General features: G+C 40.3%; 1 protein-coding gene across 1 annotated transcript in view; it reads right to left on the bottom strand.

Moving 5' to 3' along the window:
* The window catches only part of FAM171A1 (family with sequence similarity 171 member A1), a 96933-nt gene that overhangs the window by 48562 nt on the left and 29112 nt on the right, over positions 1 to 19259 (bottom strand). Inside the window, exon 2 of the mRNA XM_063452475.1 lies at positions 1413 to 1640. Within this exon, the coding sequence (XP_063308545.1) occupies positions 1413 to 1640 (228 nt within the window). The remainder of the gene's footprint in view (positions 1 to 1412; positions 1641 to 19259) is intronic.

The raw sequence follows: 19259 nt of genomic DNA, 5'->3' as shown, positions 1-19259 counted from the left end.
TTCACAAAACAGAATGGGAAGGACATGCAATAGTGTGTGTGTGCGCATATTATATAGCTTTACATTTACGGAAACCATAAACTGACAACTCTGGTTTAAAATAATCGACTAAGGGGAAAATTTGGGCTATGTAGCATATTCTGTTCCCAAGTTCCTTGCATTCCTGTGCCAGGAGAACTAAGAAAATAAAAATGTTCCATCTTCCTACAAGTCAGATGCTGATGTCAGCAAAGTAACCAAGATTACAGTTTCCGTTTAGCAAGAAGATATTTAATTATATACGACTCACTCAACCATCAGGGCTATGAAACTACCATAGATATAGGACATCATCCAAATTTTTATTAACCTCGAGCACACACACACACACACCGACATATGCTGTTCAACTATGATAGCCTGCCCAAAAAGACGCTAAATTAATCAGGGGTCCAATATTCTGATCTTTGGGCTTCTTATTATCCAACAAAGGCCTGTCCAGTAGAGGTTTATAGGATAGGTAGTTCAGCCACAGCTGCATTTCCACTCAAATCTGATAAGTGAAACTGCTCAAAAATATGACATGCAATTGCCATCAGCCATTTTCAGGGTTTTGTGAACATCAGTCTAATACGCAACTGCTTGGGGGTTGGGTGGGGGGTTTGTAGGGACTTTAGCAATGTGCACCACCTGGACAGTTTGAAAGGCAAGAGAGAGCAAGTAAACCTTCTGCTCTCTACATCAGAGGGTGGTGTGTTCTAGCTACAGCAAATTGTGCAAACTATTCCAATGTGCTTTGTGCAGAGAGAAAGGGACTAATGAACCATATGCAAGTAGCATACGTTGTTGGGTTGCTCAGAAAGTAGCTTTAAACTCTGGCTGGTTAATTAGAAGCGACAAAAGGTCAGAGTTAACTCAAGGCACCAAACCAACTCTGCATTAGGTGACACAGTGACTAAAGAAACAATAGCTGCAGCCCTAAGACAGTCTGGGATGCAGAATGCTCCATTCCAGCAGCACGGTAGAAGTGTTGTCCAAATTTTGCGTGCAGTAGGAGCACTCAAAAGGAAAAAGCCGTGCCACAGAAAAAAAACACTCAACTGATGCACTAAATCACGGCATTTCTGAAATTTATTTTTTAGGTAATTTCGCTTTATCTATGTTATGCGAGGAAATGCTCTTGGGGGATAAACTACTTATCCCCTAAACTCCTACTAGACTTGAATTTATGGGATAAGATTCTTTTCCTGGTTAGAGAGGGGTTCGCTTCGGCCTGCATGCATTACCACTATATACCACTACACAGGCATGCTTACATTTTATGCATCTCCTTTTTATTTCATTTGTAAGCAGATTTTACAGATTTGATGCGCTATCAATATATTATTACCCCACAGATTCCTTCTAAATTAGATGAGAACAATATCCCTTACCTGGCAATCTGAGTGGTCTCCAAGGTGCGGAATTTGGCACGTAGGCATGTTTGGTTGCAGTGACAATCAATTGGCTGCCCAGTCTGTACTGGAGTTTAATTATAGCCGTCCCATCGGTTCCGGTTTTCCCAGATGCAGCAGACACCTGGTTGGCGAATACCTCTAGGACAGCATCGCTTATTGGTTGATGAGTACTGACATCACTAACTTGAACTTTCAATGTCACCTCTGCAAAAAATAAAAATACATTTTAGATTTTATTTTTCAAGGCAGACAGGCCGTGAATATCAGAAAAGCCCTTTAACAAAGACATTCAATAGGAAAAAAACCAAAAAAAGACTAAACCCATTACCCACTAGTATTAATAATCAGCCATTAATATAAATTGTACTAATCAAAGGGGAACCAGTTCAAAACCGGTATTGGTTTTTCCATCATGCACAGTTAAGCTAGTTTTAGGTTATTATTAACTATATTTAAGATACATGCAAATGATAGTTTGCATAAAATATTTTGCCCATTAACAAAAACATTTTTAGAATTCTTTTGTTCTGCTAAGAAATGCTAATTAAACTCTGCAGTTTTATTATAAAAGTACTATGATATAGGCCTAATTTTATCGATTTAAGCATACGAAGCCAGCTTATTATTAACCAATAGAATTGCTGCTGCAATTATGAGCTTGTGCAGAATTTCCTGCTGAGATTCATTGCATGTAGTCGGTGCTTCCAATAAAAACAATGGGGGACCCATGAAAACAGCCCATTCGGAAAATATGTTACATACTTTGTGGAATTTTGTCCTCAAAATTTGAAATTCACTTTGTAAGTCGCCTTGAATGTGACATTTCACACTTTAGTGAATAAGTATTTGTTATAAAGCAAGGGGGTTTGTTCACTAAACAACTAATCGTGAACTGAAAACTGCATTGCTAAATTCGTACTAAAACAGCCAAACAAATTATTACACTTTTTTCCCCAATACGACACAATTGCCTAAATTGTGTCGTATGTTTTTTAATGCACTTTCAAGGCACACTCAAACCCGATTTTTTTGTTTTGTTATTTGAATAATGCCCTAGACCCCGGCACATAGTTGCAAATATCTCTGGATGTGCATAGTTTCCAGGTAGAAACACTGAACATCCAGATTTATTCCACCATGACTACTAAAAAAAATAAAAAAAAATAAAAATTAGAAATGGTTATGGTGGTTGGAGTAACCCTTTAATGAGGAATATGATTACACTGTAGAATACAAGGACACAGTTGACGAATTCAGACACTTCCTAATTTCAGTTTTGTGAGACAACAGGTGGAGTGTGTAAACATGGACTGCAAGAGGAGAGGAACGTCGAATAAAACCTGCATGAGAGAATTGTGTCATTTCCACACTAAAGCCTTAACAGTCATATCAAAGACTTTGTGGAGAGGTCTGTCCAAGAATACGTAATAAGAGAAACAGCTGTTCGGCTTTTACACTCTTCGCCAAAAAGAAAATAAAAAGCCCCTCTCCCCCCCACACACCAAAAAAGACATACTGGATTGTTTATGTTTTAAGGTATTATACAAATATTATATACTATTATATGCACAAAATAATACAGAGAGAAGAAAAAAAAAAAAAAAACAACCACAGAAAAAGTTGTGGTCAAAACATGAGGTTTAAGATTTAAACCCCTCTTAAAGCTTCCAATCCACAAAAATGTCCTTCCTCGGTGCGAATGGAACAGATTAGTAAAAAAGTGTATTTTGCTTTTTATATGATGTACAGTATTCAATAGCCACACAGTCTTGATAGAAAACCTGTAGTTACAGCGCGTCGGGACATTACAAAGGGTTAATATGGATCAAAATTAAATCCAGGATAGATGTGTGGTTTACTGACATAATGTAACCGCAATAAGACAAGTTGATTATCCCACCTGGCGAATGGTTAGAAAAGCTTATTATTGGGTATTATTTATATAGTGCCAGCTTATTCCACAGTGCTGTACAATAAGAGGGGAATTTACCAAATGAGACAATAACAAAATGTAACAGGAACAATAGGTAGTTGAGGACCCTGCTCAAACGAGCTTACAGTCTATAGGAGGAGGGGTATAAATACACAATAGGAAGGGTATTGAGAGAGAGACAGCAAATAGACATGGTGGGAAAGTAGCAGAACTTGAGGTGAGAGTGGAGAGTGGCCCTTTGGGAGAGAGCGATAGGAAGGTTCGAGAGATAGAAGTTACTCTTGGAGACCATAATCAATCCTGAAACGTTTTGAGGGACTTCTTAATGGATTGAAGACTAGAGGAGAGTCTGACAGGGGTAAGCAGGCTGTTCCAAAGGAAAGGAGCTGCCCGTGAGAAGTCTTACAGTCGTGAATTTTCAGTAAGGGTGCGAGCAGCAGACAGGAGAATGTCACCAGTAGAGCGGTGAGACCGAGAGGGGGCATACCTATGAACCCGTGAAGAAATGCAAGAGGGGCTAGATTTGGTTAGGGCTTTGTAGGTAAGGGTTAGTATTTTAAATTGACACCTGTAGGGTACAGGAAGCCAGTGTAAGGATTGACAGAGGGGTGAGGTGTGAGAGGAGCGACAGGAGAGAAAGATCAGTCTGGCAGCAGCATTCATCACAGATTGTAGGGGAGCAGTATGGCTTCTGGGGAGACCAATTAGAAGGGGAATTACAGTAATCCAAGCGAGAGATTACTAGAGCATGAACAAGCTCATTGGCAGCATCTTCCATAAGAAAGGGACGTATACGGGCAATGTATATAATTTAGAATCGACAGGTTTTAGCAACAGACTGGACATGAGGCGCAAAGGTGAGACCAGGATCAAAATAATGACACCAAATCAGCGAGCTTGAAAGGATGGGGTGATGCAGGTACCGTCAACCTGCAGGGAGAGTGATGGAGGAGGATCAGTGTTATGAGGAGGAAAAATAAGAAATCCAGATTAGAGAGAATAAGTTTCAGAAAGCAGAAGGACATCCAGTCAGATAGAAGAGAGGCAATTGTGACACGTTGGACAGCAGGGGAGAGGTATATCTGGGTGTCGATGGCGTACAGGTTGTAGTGGAATCCATATGAATTCATGAGTTTGCCAAGAGAGACAGTATAGAGGGGACCAAGAACTGAACCTTTAACTAAGACAGGACAAGGAGAGGAGGTGTCGTTGGAAAAAGACACTGAAGGAGCGTTGGGAGAGATAGGAAGAGAACTATGAGAGGACAGGGTCACAGAAACCAAGAGATTGAAGATTTAGGAGAAGGAGGCCATGATCAACAGTGTCAAAGGCAGCAGCTTATAAACACATGGACCAGCTCTCAAAAACTAGTTCATTGCTTTGGTATGATGAACACTACAATACCATAAAATTAGAGTTCCATTTCTTTACTAAAATAAAATGGTTCTTATGGTTTAAGCTAAAAACAAAACCCTCATAATGAAATTAGTGGCTAAAAAAAAAAAAAAATGCTCAATAGCATTGTGTTAAATCCACATCAGATACAGTTATATACAGTAAAATCTTACTCCGCAATTTCTGGTTATCCCCTTCAGGACACATGATGGAAATATTCCGTCATGATTCCCTTTTATTCCAGAAGTTGTGTCCTTAAGGGGTTATGAATCTCCATTATACAAATGTAAACTAATTTGGAATATGTTGGTGCATATTATTTATATAACAGAATAATAATGGCGTTTATTGGCTAAATAGCGAATTGTAGAAATAGTCAAATTTAAGTCAGAGTAGTAGGAAAACATTCCGCCAAATTTTGGCCCAAGTTTTGACTGTTTAAACTCACCACAGGCTGCTAATTAATCAACATCTCACATTCTAGAACTATCCAAAGTTTCCATTAGTAACTGGCATTGCTTTTGAAAGCTATGCAACACATAATACGTTTATTAATGAGGAAATCAGAGCACTAATGTGAAATACTCCCCGCCCCAGTTATTCACTGATGTGAGAAGTGTTGAGAGTTCAAAGTGAATTTTAAAGTTAATAGCCAAAAAAAAAAAAAAAAAGCCAACTTGGTACCTTCCCCCCCACCCCCCTATTCGGTACTTGTGGCCTACACTCCACTTTAAAACTACCAATATTTCACGCACAATTTAGAATTTACCCTTTAGTGATTTGAAGTGGCCATGGTGCCTATAGTCTGTATGTGCAGCATCACTGGGTTTCATCAGCTCACAGTAGAGTACTGGACTGGCTAATGATAATTCAGTGCACAGCATTGCATTCATTGGCAGAGAGTGGTCAGCTGACACAGTCAATGAATGCGGACAACAGCCATGGCTTTTAGCTTCTGTGGCTCTATAGACACCAGACCACCAGGGGACACGGTCAATACATTACTGAGCAATGGGGCTAGGGTAATCCGCAGTAACGCTTTAAAGGAATACTATAGGCACGAAGACCCCTTCATCTCAATGATATGTCAGCCCTCTACCCACACTGCAGTTGAAAACACTGCGGTTCTGTAGGAACACCAATGTTTTCTTTGCAGGGATAACTTGCCTCAAAGTGACAGGCTCTTGAGGCACTTTTGTAAAATTTTAGTTAGATGGTCTAATTTTAGTTAGCAGGAGACCATCTGATCATGGTAGTGTGGCATTTTGCCGCACATGCGCACCAACCTCCCAATGCTATCCTACGGGAAAGCATTGGATTGACCAACTCCTCGAGTTGGAGTTACACAGAGAACACCAACTCTGGTGGTGCTAAAAAGGTAAGTAAATGACTTATTTTAACCCTGGCACTTAAACGGCGACTAGGGCATTATAGCATCAGGAATACAGACTTGTATTCTTAACTCTATAGTGTTCCTTTAAACACCACCAATTTGTGGCCCCTTTGTCATTTTAACCAGTGAAATGTATGTTGAGCTAGCTCTGAGTTGGGTGGTCACATTTGTTACTATGACTAAAACTAATAAGTGCTACAAAAGTCTGGATTGAGCCTCCAACAAATGTCTTGGGAGTGGCCCACAGATGTCACTTAAAGGACCACTCTAGGCACCCAGACGACTTCAGCTTAATGAAGTGGTCTGGGTGCCAGGTACCTCTAGGATTAACCCTTTTTTTATAAACATAGCAGTTTCAGAGAAACTGCTATATTTATAATAAGGGTTAATCCAGCCTCCAAATCCTCTAGTGGCTGTCTCATTGACAGCCGCTAGAGGCGCTTGCGTGATTCTCACTGTGAAAATCACAGTGAGAGCACGCAAGCGTCCATAGGAAAGCATTGTAAATGCTTTCCTATGCGACCGGCTGAATGCGAGCGCGGCTCCTGCCGCGCATGCGCATTCAGCCGATGACGTCGCGATCAAGATGGAGAGGAGGAGGAAAGCTCCCCGCCCGGCGCTGGAAAAAGAGGTAAGTTTAACCCCTTCCTCTCTCCAGAGCCCGGCGGGAGGGGGTCCCTGAGGGTGGGGGCACCCTCAGGGTACTCTAGTGCCAGGAAAACGAGTATGTTTTCCTGGCACTAGAGTGGTCCTTTAATGCCATGTTCATTGATCTAAGAGGACGAGCATCCAGGAAAGGTCTGTAAAAAGCAATTGTCAGTTTTGTCCTGGAAAAGCAAACAACAAATGGCATGTGCAGTATGCAACCAGAACTCTTTAACATACAGCCTTTATTACAATAAGGGAAAAGGCTCTGAACACATCTTCACTGAAAACAGAAGCATGGTGAGATGATGGGAGTGATGTAAGAGTTTCCTATGCAGTTATATGCAAGATACAATACTCTTCAAATACAGACAATTTAAAAACAAAAACATGGCAACAGTCTCTAAATAAAAGAACACTTTCTATTGTTCCATTAGACAGGGCAATTCCTTTTTTGTTTTACTCATTTAGTAAATGATCTTGTTTGTAAGGTTTGTCACACGGACCATGAACATTAAAATACAGCGATCTAATGAAAGGGGCACTTTAAGTACCACAACCAGCACAGCTCAATGTATTTTTTATTCTGTCTATGGGCACTATCCCACGTTATTCTGGAAAAATTCTGAAGGCGGGGGGGGGGGGGGGGAGAAGTTTAAAAAAAAACAAGGCTTTCTAAAGCACACAGACTGCTCCCTCTCGAGCCACATTGACAAAGCATACTTCCCATTTCAGCAATACCAATTACATCAACATGGACAGCACTTAATGGCTGATAGAACTCAGAAGTGGGTAACACTGAGCTGTAGTGATTATGGTACTTAGAGGGTTTATTTAGAATGGAAATAAAAAGCAGCTGCACTCATCGTTCATATGCTAAGCAGGACCCAAGCTAAGGAAAAAAGGAAAGAAAAAAACCTTTTACAGATTCTGTATCATATAAACAGGCAGCAAACTGCAATGAGTTTCGTCCAAAACAGACCCAATTGTTGACAAGGCAATGCAAACAGGATTCAGAAGATTATAAACCATGTTAAACGCCTCCCATCAGTTACGAGCAAAGAACGTTAACCAACTTTGCTTGAATGATTGATACCATATTTAATAAGATATGCATGTTGAAAGACCTATATTAATCCTTAAAAATGTCTCACTTATAAAGTCCAGCCATTGTAATAAAAATATGTCACAAGAGAAAAAACCCCAAAAAACCCAAACTAAATAATTATATACATACACACATAGAAACATGCATGGTCTCATCCCAAGGCACAGTCCAAGATACTATACCAATTTAGCATATTATGCTCATGACCTGTTTTGATAAAGTACTGACTATCAAGAACTCCTATCACGGTCAAGAGCTCAATGCAATTAAAACACTTCCAATCTTTTGAAAATTATAAAAATAAAGAACATTAAAAAGCAGTTCAACATTGCCTGGTTTACATTAAAGAGACACTCTAGTCACCAATACAACCTTAGCTTAATGAAGCAGCTTTGGTGTATAGATCATGCCTCTGAAGTTTCACTGCCATTCAGGAGTTAAAGGGACACTATAGGCACCCAGACCACTTCAGCTCATTGAAGTGGTCTGGGTGCACTGTCCCAGTACCCTTAACCCTGCAATGTAAAACATTGCAGTTTTAGAGAAATTGCAATGTTTACATTGCAGCACTAAGAACATCATCTAGTGGCCATCTGCCAGACAGCCCTTTATTGGCCAGGAGGCCACAACAAGGCAGAGGGAACTATAGTGTTAGGAATACAGGTTTGTATTCCTAACACTATAGTATCACTTTAAATCACCGGTTTCTGTTTATGCATCCCTAACCATACCTTCCCTGGAAGTGAGTGACACAGACTGAATGAGAACAAAATGGTTTCATTTCCAATCAGATATTACATACTTTAAATGTTTTTATCTCCTGCTCTGTAAATTGAACTTTAATCCCAAACAGGAGGTCTAAATTCTAAATAAAACAACATTTGCTATAAATAGGAAATGTAAACATTAGATGACTCTTTACAGGAAGTCTTTAAGAAAGCTGTGTAAGTCACATGAAGGGAGGGGTCACTAGGACTGCATAAACAAAGTGATTGAACTTCTAAATGGCAGAGAATTGAGCAGTGGGACTGCAGGGTCATGATCTATACACCAAAACTGCTTCATTAAGCCAGGTTGTTTTGGTGGCTATAGTGTCTCTTTAAACATCATTACATTTAATCTACAAATTAGGCTAGCAAAAAGGCTGACAAATCCATCGATTTTAAATTTAAAAAGATCCTATAGTGCCAGGAAAACAAACCAATTTTTCTGGCACTATAGGCTCCTGGAGTGCCTCCCTCGCTCGCACCCCCCTCCTGCGGGGCTGAAGGGGTTAGAACCCCTTCAGCCACTTACCTGAATCTAGCGCCGATGTCCCTCGATGCTGGGTCAGGCTCTGCCAACCACAGCAGGCCGGGAGATTACCTCACAGCAGCTCCTCCAGCTCCCCAGTGTAAGTCTCGCGGGCAGTGTGCCGCACGGAGCGTTGCCACGGTAACCCATGGCAACGTTCTGACGGCCGCGGGTCTCGCAAGATTTACACTGGGAGGTGAGTAAACGCTTGCTTCCCCCCAGGACCGCCAGGTTTGTAATAAGCCGGGCGGTCCTAGGAGGTATTATCGGCAATATCGGTTTCTATATTGGCCGATACCGATATTGCCGAAAATACAGAATATCGGCCGATTATATCGGTAAAACCGATAATCGGTCGATCCCTGAAGTGGTTTGGGTGCCTAAAGTGTCCCTTTAAAGCACTCCTGTCCGTTCCCAAAGCCAACAAAATATATTTATTATAATAAAAAATATTTACTGTCTTGGGAGCGGTTAGAACTAATAAACATGGAGTAGCACATTCACTTTAAATTGGGGTACCTGTTTCCGGTGAACATAAAAAATTACTTTAATACTCATCAAAAAATATCTTCCTAGTTCAGTCATTGTTTGACAACTTTAGAACAAACAGGTTTGAGAAATTTGTGTTGAGATTTCAAACGCTTGGAAACCAAAAAGTAACTGAAAATATAGTCTTGGTTTTGAAGGATTCTAAATTAGGGCAGAGGACAGGACTCGGCCTGCCAAGCACCAGGTAAACACATTTATTCGATTTAACACAGATGTCTTGTCTATTCCAACAGCAGTAATCTGTCCCAAAACGCAACTGAACAGTAAAGAAAGCCATTGTTATTTGCAATTCTAAGATGCTTTTTATAATAAGATGTATCCTATCGAGCATAATTAGCCATTTCCTCTCTCTGCATGTTTTCCAAGACAAATTTTCATTTTATTTAATTTAAGCGGTAAAAAAAAAAAAAAATTTAAGAGTACTCCAAAGTGATTCTTTACTTTATAGAAATGCAAAATGAAAATACTACTTTTGATAAACAGTTCAGGTTTTGGTACATATTGCGCATAGCATGCAATCTAATATATTTATACATGTCCCAGTGTCCCATTACTCTTGATAAAAATTAATTTTACTGTATGTAAAAGCAGAAAAGGCATGAATTTGATATGCTTGTTTCAAGTTATTATAGGGTTGCATATATATATATATATATATATATATATATATATAAAAAAAATTTAAACAATTACTAGCTAATGTATATAGTTATATATGTGTGACATCACAGGGCATGACCTCACCAGATGTTATGTAACATCATATAGAAATATTCCCAAACACACAAAAAAAAATAAAATACATTACTTTCAATACGTGTAAATGTATGAAGTGGCGGAACTACTGCGACCGGGGGTCCCGCCAGCTAAGTAATGTGGCTCCGGCCCGCTCTGTGTAACTGCCGGGGCCACATTGAAGGGGCCCATTGCGTGGCCCATGCTGTTAGGGTCACCCGATGCTATGTATTTCCAGGGGGCCGGTCAGCACTTTAGCAGCGCGGCCATGCCCCCTCTGATGAGGTCAGAGGCTAGGAGAAAGCGACTGCCCCAGTCACTCCTCCCAGCTTAGACCGGGAGCCGCGTGGGAGGAAGGAGAGGAGGGAGTCAGAGTGGGAATTGACTCCCATCAGGCTGAGCCACCACTGAATCCCAGGGAAAGGTATGTGTGTGTAGATCTGTATGTGTGTCTAGGTGTATCTGCATGTGTATCTTTTTGATGTGTGGGGGGAGGGTTGGAGGAACATATGTGGGAAGAGTGGCAGGGGTGTGGGGGGCCCAGGTCAATTTTCGCACCGTAGCCACGTGGTTTCTAGTTATGTCTCTGAATGTATGTGTAGCAGTGTGTTAACAGTTTCCCTGTTTGTGTGTTTGTGGCAGTGCATCGTTGGATCTCTACAGTGTGTGTAGGATTGTGTCATTATGTGTATATTGTGCGTTTATGGCAGTGTATCAATAGGTATCCTGTGAGTGTGTGTAGCATTGTGTCATTGTGTGTGTGTGTGTGTCAGTGTATCAGTGTGTATATACTGTGACTGCATGTCTAGTATTGTGTCCATGTGTGTACACAGTCTGAGTGTGTGTGCGCGTCGTCATGTATAAGAATGGTGGTTTTTATGGCTCAATTTCTCTAATCTCTAGTTAGAGAAACATACCATTGGCCAGACAGCATCAAATACTGTCTGTCAGTAAAATACTGGCCTGGACCATTTTTTAATTTTTTTTTAGCAATCTCAGAAGGATCAATGGATGAACCAACACTGGCATCGAAGCTGTGACTCAGGTATTGCAGCCACAGGATTCTGTCCGAAATGATCTCTCATAGTGACATTGACTCCACTGAATACAGTAAAATGCTAAACAATTCTGGTTTATGTGAACAAAGCACAAATTCTATTTTAATCTTGTGGGTCATGAACTCTGTACTGATGGGAAAAAAATAATATTTGGATAGCAAATCGAGTCCTTCCCAGATAATGTATCCGAACACACAGACAAGTAAAAATGAATGGCTACATTCTGAGACATAGCTTAGCTTGGATGCAAATCTATTTGCTTAAACACAAGAATAATAAAATAAAAAAAAATAATAAAATACACACACACACAAACACATAGTGCGGGGCTTAAAGGGTTACTCTAAGTGCCATGAGCGTCCCGGGCTGGCTAATGTCCATTCTGTGCAGCTTTCATTTCACAAAATGTTAGTCATCGGCTGAGAGTGGTCAGCTCACATTCTCAACCAAAGAATAGCTGAAGCCGGAAGCACGTCCCTGGACCGGCAGGGAACACCGGAGCTCAGCTGCAACTCAGGCAGAGGGGGCAAATATTTTTGCAAACCACTATTAACGGGGAACTGGGACAGGATATTCATGGAATCATAACTACTTCAGCAGGCTGTAGCGCTTACAGTGCTTGGAATAACCTTTCCAAATCATTCGCTCCTAGGTAGGCTTTAAAAAAAAAAAAAAAAAAAAAAAAGTCAACCACTGCAAACCTGAAAGCTTCATAGTAAACAGAAAAAGGCATAGTTTACATTAGTGCCTAGGAACACCTCTAGTAGCCACTAGAGGAGCTTCCTGGGTTGCAGTACTGCCATTCAGTGCTGCTCTGCATGAAGACTATGAACGCTCCCCATAGAGATGTATTGAATCAATGCATCTATATGAGGAGATGCTGATTGGCTAGGGTTTGGCCCTTTCTCCGCCTCCATGGCTGAGATAATCAGAATTTAATATCTCAGCCAATCCAACTCTTTCCTGTTGGAAAGCATTGTGATTGGCTGAGATCATCAACTCTGATGAGCTCAGGCAAGGTGGCGGACAAAGCCAGCACCAGCAGACCCTCGCGGCACTGGAAATGAGGTGTGTTTTTAGAATTAAAGGGGGAGGGGAAAGGGGTTGTAACACTATACGTCAGGAATACATGTTTGTGTTCCTTTAAATCCTTTCGTTACCAACATGATCTATACAGGTTTTAACTTTTATTTGTGTTGAAAACCAAAATCTATTCAAGAACGCTTCACTAGTCTAGATTTATACTCTACGAAGGATAAGCTTGTAGAGGAAGACATTTTCTCTGCCGGCAACTCCTTTTCCACCCATGAACAGCAATCTACACACAAAGTTGTTCTTTGTTATTTTTGTGCTAGCTATGCATATCATGTTTCTAATAAATGTTATGACTTTTTTCCCCCAAAATAATTGCTTTATAGTCAAGTGTATCATATACACAGGCAATCATTACATTACAAGTCATAAGTATTTCATCACTGACATGTCTGCTTGCACGACATCATCGATGTTCATGCTTAGTGCTACACCCTGGACAGTGGGGCCAACAGTCTTGATGTTGCTGGAACAGTCACACATTCTGGGGTAGGGTCACAGCAATAATAGGTGCTGGGGACCCGTCCCTCGTTTTAAAATCTGCTGGCAGACCTCAAGAAGCAGAATGAGACTGAGCACGAGGACCAGCACTCCGTGCATGGTGTGCCTTGAGGGAGTAGGCAGTCAGTCAGCTTAGGCACCCCTTTATGGAAGACCTTCCTCTTGCACAGTACCCTGTGTGGCTTACTCTCTGACCTCTGGCTTGGAAGGTGGGCATGGAAGATTGGTAGGTAGGGCACTGACTAATTAAATCACATCCTTGTTGCAGCATAGTGACTATCAACATGAAACCCAGCAAAGTAAAGTGAACTACTAGGTTTTAAATTTTGTAAATTTTTTTCCATGTTATTTTATATACACAAAGTGTGTGGGGCAAGGGGTCACTTCCAGGCTAAAAAGACCCTTTTAAAATGCCCTTCAAAATTAAAACCAATCAAACGCACTCGGATTATATTTAAACTCTACTATTTATACTGTATTTAGCTTATCATAGACAAACCCCGTTTCTATAAATGCATGCAAGATAAAGTCTGCCATGAACACACACAAAAAAAAAAAAAAAAAAAAAGTTTGATAACATGTGATCACCCCATTAATCACTAACTTCAAAGGGATCATGATAGTTTCTTTTTTGCAATGTTTCTGCTGGAATTCCAGTAAGAATATTTCCGCCTTTAAAAGATAGCACTTCTCAATAATTGGTGGTGCGCAACTACCCTTTGGTAACCCAGCTTCTTAGAGAATACAACAATATATGGGTCAAGTAATACACAATGAAATCATAAAAGAAGTGGGTTGCTTCACACCAAGAATGAGCGACTGTAATATGGTAAATCAAAACACAAAATAAAGTGTGAGCGCTCCTTATATAAATCTATAATACAATCCGTACAAGAAATATTATATTAGAGGGACACTACAGTCACCCAGACCACTTCAGCTCAATAAAGTGGTCTGGGTTCCAGGTCCATCAGGTTTTAACCCTTCAGATGGAAAAATAGCAGTTTCAGAGAAACGGCTATGTTTACATTAGGAGTTAAGCCAACCTCTAGTGGCCGTCTTCCGGACAGGCGCATCTGCAACTTCGCATCCATCGGAAAGCATTGAGAAATGCTTTCCTATGGACTGTTTGAATGCACGCGCTGCACTTGTGCACTCCACTCAGGAGCAGACGGCGGGGGAGGAGAGGTCACCTGCGCTGAAATAAGGTAAGCTGCTGAAGCGGTTTTAACCCCTTCAGCGCCACGGGAGGGGGACCCTGAGGGCCATATAGTGTCAGGAAACCGCTTTGTTTTCCTGACACTATAGTGATCCTTGAATAATAGAAAAACAGATAAACACACAAGATGCTCCAAGGTAGTAAACACTATATAAATCGAATACACATCGCAACATCCAAGGTAGCAATGCCGACTAAACAACTACAACCTAGAATGTTGCAATGTAGAATGAAAAAAAAAGTATCAGAGAAGTATAAATAAATACACAACTAAAAGTTACAGTGGGTCAAAAAAAAAAAAAAAAAAAGACATAAAAATATAATACATTGGTAGAGGCCACACCAAACACATATCCTGCCCTTTCTACCATACATGTATTTAAATGTAAAGGTGGCAGGGAAGCATTAGAAATGATCCCACTTGCCCAAGATCTGGTCTACTGGAAAACCTACAGATTTGTGCCACTGGCAGCACAGATCTCTTTCGGATCCTCTTCTTGGGTCTAATGCATTTGGTAAATGGTAGAAGGGTAGAGCATTATATTCTAGAGCCATTTGACTGTATTTCAGAGAAGAGATGTATGCCCTATATGGGTTCACAGATCACCCATTCAAAATCTAATGTATGCAATGATTCCAGCACATGGATCTGCTTTAACGAGGAGAATTTAGAGGCATCACCAATAGGGCAACATTTCGATCTCACAACCTTTCTCAAGCACTGACAAACATGGAGGAAACCTTTCACCTCGCATTTATAAATACATATAAACAACTATTATTACAAAAGGGAGTGGCTTGCATCACTATATACAAAAATAATATTACAAAGGGTCAAAATCATTAATACATTTTACTATGGGCTTCATGTTAAGCCACACTTAAGTCTTTTAGATTCAGAATAAGTCAAATAATTTTAGAAGAGCACCCCAATTCCAAAAGGAAACTCCTTATGCTACATAATACAAATGTTTTGTGCGAGCTGCCCACACAAGTAAGCCATATTGGAGAAAAAAAAAAATTTATAATTAAATCATCCACATCAGTGATAGGACTCCCTTCATCTACAGCGATACTGAATTTGTTGGCGCTTTATAAATAATAGCAGAAAAGCAATGCAGACAGAAACCTAGAATCTAGTTTTGACTACATATGATCTACCAAACCTTCCTCATCCTTAAAGCGGCACTGTCATGCCGAACTTACCTTTCCTCAATCTCTTCCTCTTCTCCCCCCCCTCTCAGGATCTGTTCTCTGTTTCTTCCTGTCTGCTCTAGTTTTCTTTAAAATCATAAGACAAAGTAGGGACTCTTTGCCTTATGGAGAATTCCTCCGCTTGACCAGCTCTGACCAGCGGAGGAGCAAAGTGTGCTTCATTTCCGCTGGTCAGAGCAATTTTCCCATAATTCTTAGCTTTCCTCCCTGTTCCCACGATGCTTCCTTTCATTTTAGCCGAAACTGACGAATTGCGTTCTAACTGAATGAGAACAGTAGGTTCGTTTGTTTTAGAGCGCAATTCGGCACTTTGTTCGGATCGCAATTTCATTCGAATGAATGAAACTCCGATCCTATTCGTGCCGTGGCTGCATCTTGCAGCCGCTTAGTAGATAGCTCCCTAATACTGTGGGAATTAGGGAGCTATCTACTAAAAGGCTGAAAGACCTAAATTGGTCTTTCAGCCACATTTACTAATACCAAGTAAAAATTACTTAGTATTAGTAAATAATATGCCCCTACTCGCGAGTAGGGGCATGTCTAGTAAACAGTGAGCAGCCTGATTTTTTCTAATCATTCATTCGTCTGTCTGATGAATGAATGGATTAAATTCCCGTTCGCATGTCCAGGTGTTTCACTGGGCATGTGCGGCAATCTCACAGTCTGTGTAGTGTGGGCAGATGACGTGTCCCACAGGGACTTCCTCTACCCATACAAAGATGGCGGCGCCCTGAATATAGATCGGGGCAGAAAATACAGATTAATAAATAGGTAATCTGGGGGGTTTAGGGGCATTTGGGGGGTGACTAAGGGGTCAATTGGATGTAGTGGAGGCGCGAGGGGGGTTAAAAAAAAAAAAAAAAAAAGATTCGGCATGACAGTGCCTCTTTAACTGTACTGGTGATTCCCCACCAACATACTTAATTCATAGAATCAATGCTCGCCCTCCGGCTATTGATGAAATGGGACACATATCTCAAAGCAGTCTTGGTATGCATTCAGTGCATCAACTGATCTGTCAGGAGGCTTGGCTGCAGCTAAGCAGAGCCAGCTGGTTTGCATTTCTTTACATCCTTTATGTCCGTAGTTTGCAAGTAAGCGGCTGCTTGCCATGTGTCACCACTTAAAATGTTTTGTTTGTTTTTCTTTTCTGCATTGTAGCTTTTTGAAAAAAGCAAAAAGTAATAAAAAAATTATAAAAAAAAAAAAATCTTTAGTCATGTATTCCCAAACACATGCATCTTGTAAGTAACCATATTTAGCTTTGTGAAAATTTTCATCTTGAGGGTATTAAAACAGTCAACCACATTTTCACCTTGGGGAATTCTCCAACATTTTTTGTTAAAACCAATAAAAGTTTCTCACAAAAGCCCAGTTTGGGGAATCTCTACTTAATTCAGCTGGGATTAAGCTTGGAACAGCTTGGGAGACCAGATACATTGACAAACAACTCAAATTTAGATAAAAGCAAATGGTCTTGTTGTGTGTTGTGTATCCCAGACTTTGAACAGCACAATAAGTGAATAACTCTCTAATAGGTGAATCTCCGAATATAACAAAACACTTTGGCTATTAAAAGGGATTCAAACTAGTTTTCCTGGCACTAGAGAATCCTGGAATGCCCCGATCCCATGTCGATGAAGGGGTTAAAACCACTTCAGACACTTACCTGAATCCAGCGCCAATGTCCCTCGGCACTGAGTCAGGCTCCGTCCACGCTCCTTCCACCGCCGACGTCCGTGATTTAATACTTTACTATGGGGATTTGGGCGACGCTGGAGGTCCTCATGCATAGCGTGTTTAGGCGACCAAAAGTGGTCTAAGAAGCTGGAAGTCCCTCTAGTGGCTGTCTGGTATAGAGCCACTAGAGGAGGACTTAACCCTGCAAGGTAAATATTGCAGTTTATAAAAAGGGTTAAGGGTGATGGGAGTGGGCACCCAGACCACTTCAATGAGCTGAAGTGGTCTGGATGCGAACAGCGTCCCTTTAATTATGACGAATTGGGGTTAACACAGACCAATTAAATTGCTTAAAACCACTTGGGTAACAGAATGGGCAGCAAATAAAAAAAAAAAAATTAAAATCCCCAAAACACCAATGCACCAATATTTTCCCATTTAGAAGGGTCAGTCCCTGTTTTGGGCCCATGTCCCTCTTTTCTATACCAATATTTTTTTTTCTTGTAACACCATATTGTATGCTCCCAGTTATATATTTTTAAACTACAATAAATGTGTTTAGAAATCAGTCTGTATAAATAAGATACATTGTTCTTGATCTAAATCACATATTAATTGCATAGTTAGTTATTGGCAAGATGCCTACAATTTCTCAGAACTCCATTCACACTCACACCGCTAAAATGAATGTGCCCTTTTAGACTATTTAAAAGGTTTCAAAAGCATATTTGCACAATGTGTACGGCCAACCATAGTCTATAAAAGTTAGTAGAAATCAAAACACATGGTTTACAAAAGCATCCATACTGTTAAATTTTATATATAAAACAAGAAGACAATTTTTTGATGAGCAGTAGCATTTGTATTCTCGATAAATCTTACCGAGAATTGTATGTGATCAGTCTTTAGAATCACACAATGAATTTTAAGTATCCCCTATGTATATGTTATAATCACTCTAGAAAATATACAGTTATTCATTCCCATTAAGATTCTTTTAAAAGGTCACTCCGGACACCACATCAGCAAAGTCCGCTGTAGTAGTTACAATGCTAGGAGCACCCTGGTGCAGTTATCTGGTAATGGGGAAAACCGTTTTGCAAGTTTGCCCTCTTGAGTTCCCGCTAGGGGTCAGGTTTCCTGGAAAGTTCGTGCCGTGTATTTGTCAGCTGGGCGTTCTCTATAAACGACACTCTGTGCGCAGAACATTGACACAAAACTGAGGTTAGCCAGCCCGAAAAAGTCTTGTTCTGGCCTGGTTCATGACTTACTAATGATGCAGCTAGGGATGGAGTTACACTATCAGCCTCATTACTAAATATCTGTGTGCAGCGTTTAATATTAAAAAGGCAGAATTTAAAGACTCCAAGCACCATGACCACTTCAAGTCACTGAAGTGGTCATGGTTGCTTGGAGTAATCCTTTCTAACCATACAGCATAATTCCTTAGGATATACGATGCTATATTGCACAGACCAGTTAATGCGGATATTTTATATACACAAAGATGCTTGTTACATAGGAATCAGACAGATCGATGGAGTAAACTAAAGTCACCAAGCCAGCAGATATATATACACACCCCTCAATGTATTACTTTAGACAGGAGTAGAATGTGGCCATACGGTGATCTATTCAGTCAATAACAATGTTTGGGTGTGATGTGAATTCAAATAAATTATAATACACAATTTAAGGACCTAATACATAATTTAAAAAAAATTTCACACCATTAAAACTATAGTTATTGGTCTGTACCATATATCCATGGGTTTTATTTCGACATTTACAAATTTTTTAAGAAGGTATAAGAGAACGATTCTTTTGGTACAGACAATGAGAAATTATGGTAATGCTATGCTTTAGATACGTTTAGTATAAAAGAAGAGGAACATTACACGCTAAATATGTGCATCCGGATTGCTATTTGGGTACGAGAGATGGTGCTCAAGGCTTTCATTAGCTTGTCAGGATTATAGTGTACAGGCTTTTCTAATCATTTGTGAC

Source organism: Pelobates fuscus, chromosome 4 (genome assembly GCF_036172605.1).
Source record: "Pelobates fuscus isolate aPelFus1 chromosome 4, aPelFus1.pri, whole genome shotgun sequence".
Lineage (NCBI taxonomy): Eukaryota > Metazoa > Chordata > Amphibia > Anura > Pelobatidae > Pelobates > Pelobates fuscus.
Note: the sequence above shows the minus strand (reverse complement) of the source record. Positions and strands in the feature narration are given on the sequence as shown.